Genomic DNA, 2,868 nt, shown 5'->3' on the forward strand with positions numbered 1-2,868 from the left:
TCTTTAATTTCATTCAAAATCATTCTTTAGGGTCAAAACTTTTGCTCAGATAAGAATTAGTTAGATCAAAATTGAAGCTTTGTGATCACTATTATATTATTTTTTTTTATAGTTTACTATCGGTTGGCTATGAATAATTTCTTGTGTAAAAGTTTGGTTTAATTGTATTGTTTTGATATCTCTATTATCGTATTATTTTGTTATTGTTTACAGGTGGTAGATGAGTATCGAATGACTTTGAGAATTTTTTTTTTTGTAAAGATTAAATTTAATTGTATTATTTTGATGCCTCTATGATTGTATTATTTTGTTGCAATTTACAGATGGTAGATGAATGTCGATCGATTTTTAAAAATATTTTTGGTAAAGGTTAGGTTTAATAAATAAATTCTCCATCTTTACATATTCAAAAGAAATTAAATTTAATTATTTATTCATCTTTATTATTTAAACAAATATCCTATTTAGTGTAATGTTTGAACTCATTAAAATGAGATACACGTGCAAAGCGCGTACCCATAAACTAGTATATATATACACACACATTGAATTCTATTATGCGGACAAAAACAGTGAAGAAGTTGAGAGTTAGAAAATCAAGTATCCACCAATCTAGACATGCAATCGAATCAAGTTTGATGAGCATCAATCATATTCTCTCAATAGGCAAACCGGTTTGTTCTCTAATTTAAGGTACATCTCAATATATAGAGAAGTATTTTCTTAATAGAATATTATTTTCGGAGTATTTTTCTAATTGAACAGTAAAAAAAAAAAAATTTAATTAATTCTTCTATCATATATTTTAGGAGTTCCATATATTTTAGGAAGTCTAGTAGAAAGAAAAATATTAATTAATTCTCCTACCATATATTTTAGGAGCCTCATATATTTTAGGAAGTCTAGTAGAAGGAAAATATTAATTAATTCCCCTACTCTATATATTTTAGGAAAATAAAGAAAAATAGTGAAAAGACAGTTTTATTTAAAGAAGAGTTGGCAATACATATATATATATATGCAATGGAAGCCACTGTATACTATATTTGGCAAATCAGAAACCTCAAGGTATTTCCAAATTCATTCAAGACTGGTGATCAAGTAGTGAGGCAGATTAAAATTTAACATATTAACACGTTAAGAGAGATTTGACTGATTCTACAAAGATATTACTGCTCCATGTGATTCTTGTCATGATAGTGTTTGATTGAACACAAAATTTAAGAAAAATGAGGAAAGACAATTACAAAATACCAAAAGTATTCTTAATTATTGGTACTTGTGCTCAAAAATATGTCATAACGGAATATTATATGTACAAGTTCATCTCATTAACAGAAAATGAGATATTTCAAATGAAAAACTTTTCAAATATAAAGATAGTGTTATTTTTTCCAAGCTAGAAAAGAGGAAAGAGTGACTAGTGTAAACTAATTTGCATAAGAGGGTTTATTCACTCTTTTTACAATCTGTGCAACACAAGAGGAGCACCATACTGAGGCTGGGTAGTTATAACAGGCTGTGGAGCATGTGTATAAGAAGGAGATAATTCAAATGTGAAGCGTTGTAGAATCATAGCCAAAGCCATCTTGGCTTCTATCATCGCGAAGTTTTGTCCAATGCATATCCTAGGTCCCCCACCAAATGGGAAAAACGTCATTTGGCCCTTTGTTGCCTTTGAAACGCCTTCACTGAATCTCTCTGGCTTGAACTCCGATGCATCTTCACCCCATATTTCTTTGTCATGATGCACTAACATTATTGGCATAGAGAGCATCACTCCAGCCGGTAAATTTAGTTCCCCTAGCTTGGTTTTAGTTTTAGTCATTCGACAAAGCGCTTCAATTGGTGGATATAGCCTTAATGCCTCGTGAAAAATCATTGTCACCTATATGATTAGGAGGAGTTCCACATTGAAATAGCATATTGAAGCCAATTCGACATAGAACATATGTGTATATGTGTGTGGGAAGTAGTACAAAAATTTAACAAATATTAGATTCTGGATGCATAAAAGAAGGTAAAATGTTAACTTACAATCTTTAAGCGGTTTAATCCATCCAATTCTAGTGTTCCATCATCACCAAAGACTTGCAAAACCTCTTCTCTAGCACGAGCTTGCCAATCTGGATGCCTGCTCAACAAAATCATTGTCCATACAAGCAATACAGAGGTGGTCTCTTGCCCAGCAAAATAGAACAATTTACACTCCTCGATGACCTCTCGTGTAGTCATACCAAAATCCTGGTTACCATGTTGTTCAATTTCTGTAAAGTTGGACTCCAACAACATGCCTAATAAGTCATCAGCATTGGTTTCCCCTGCTTTCATTGCCTTCACTTTCTTATCAATGATTCCTCTAATCATTGCTTGAACATCTTTGTCAATCTCCTTCATCCTTCTGTTTCTCTTAGTAGGCAAAAACCTACAATCAGTAACAATATGTATATCATCAACAATTAATCACTTGTTTATTGGACCGGGTTGGTTCACCTATAGTTATATTCGTTGTTATATTCACCTATAAGTTGGTTTGAACTTATTATTGAAGTTCATACTTGTGAATACATAGTTAGAACTTCATTTGGTTGTTCACACTTTAACTTGAACTTAATATTGAAGTTCATAATATTGAACACAGATCTACTGTACGCAACCTTACCTTACATGCACCTATGCTATTTAAGTATGTTAATGGTACACTTGGGTGAATGTTGAAATATTTAACTTGTGAATTAGGGATCAATTCTCACTTAATATAGTTGTTCCTTCTTTTTCTAGTAATGCACCCAAATTTCATAATATAAAACTTAAGACTCAGGGAAAACGACATTTTATTACCTCCATCCTCGAATATATAAGGTGCGA

At 31.7% G+C, this 2,868-nt stretch overlaps 1 protein-coding gene across 1 annotated transcript; it reads right to left on the bottom strand.

The window, feature by feature from the left end:
* Positions 1-1,251: 1,251 nt before the first annotated feature.
* LOC107878453 (cytochrome P450 CYP72A219) lies at positions 1,252-2,868 on the bottom strand (the record flags this gene model as incomplete). The annotated part of the gene is given in 3 exon segments (XM_047415440.1): positions 1,252-1,888; positions 2,038-2,425; positions 2,842-2,868. Coding segments are annotated over 3 exon segments (841 nt in total), but the record flags the coding sequence as incomplete, so codon positions are not given.

The sequence above is a fragment of the Capsicum annuum genome, chromosome 7 (genome assembly GCF_002878395.1).
Source record: "Capsicum annuum cultivar UCD-10X-F1 chromosome 7, UCD10Xv1.1, whole genome shotgun sequence".
Taxonomy (NCBI): Eukaryota; Viridiplantae; Streptophyta; class Magnoliopsida; order Solanales; family Solanaceae; genus Capsicum; species Capsicum annuum.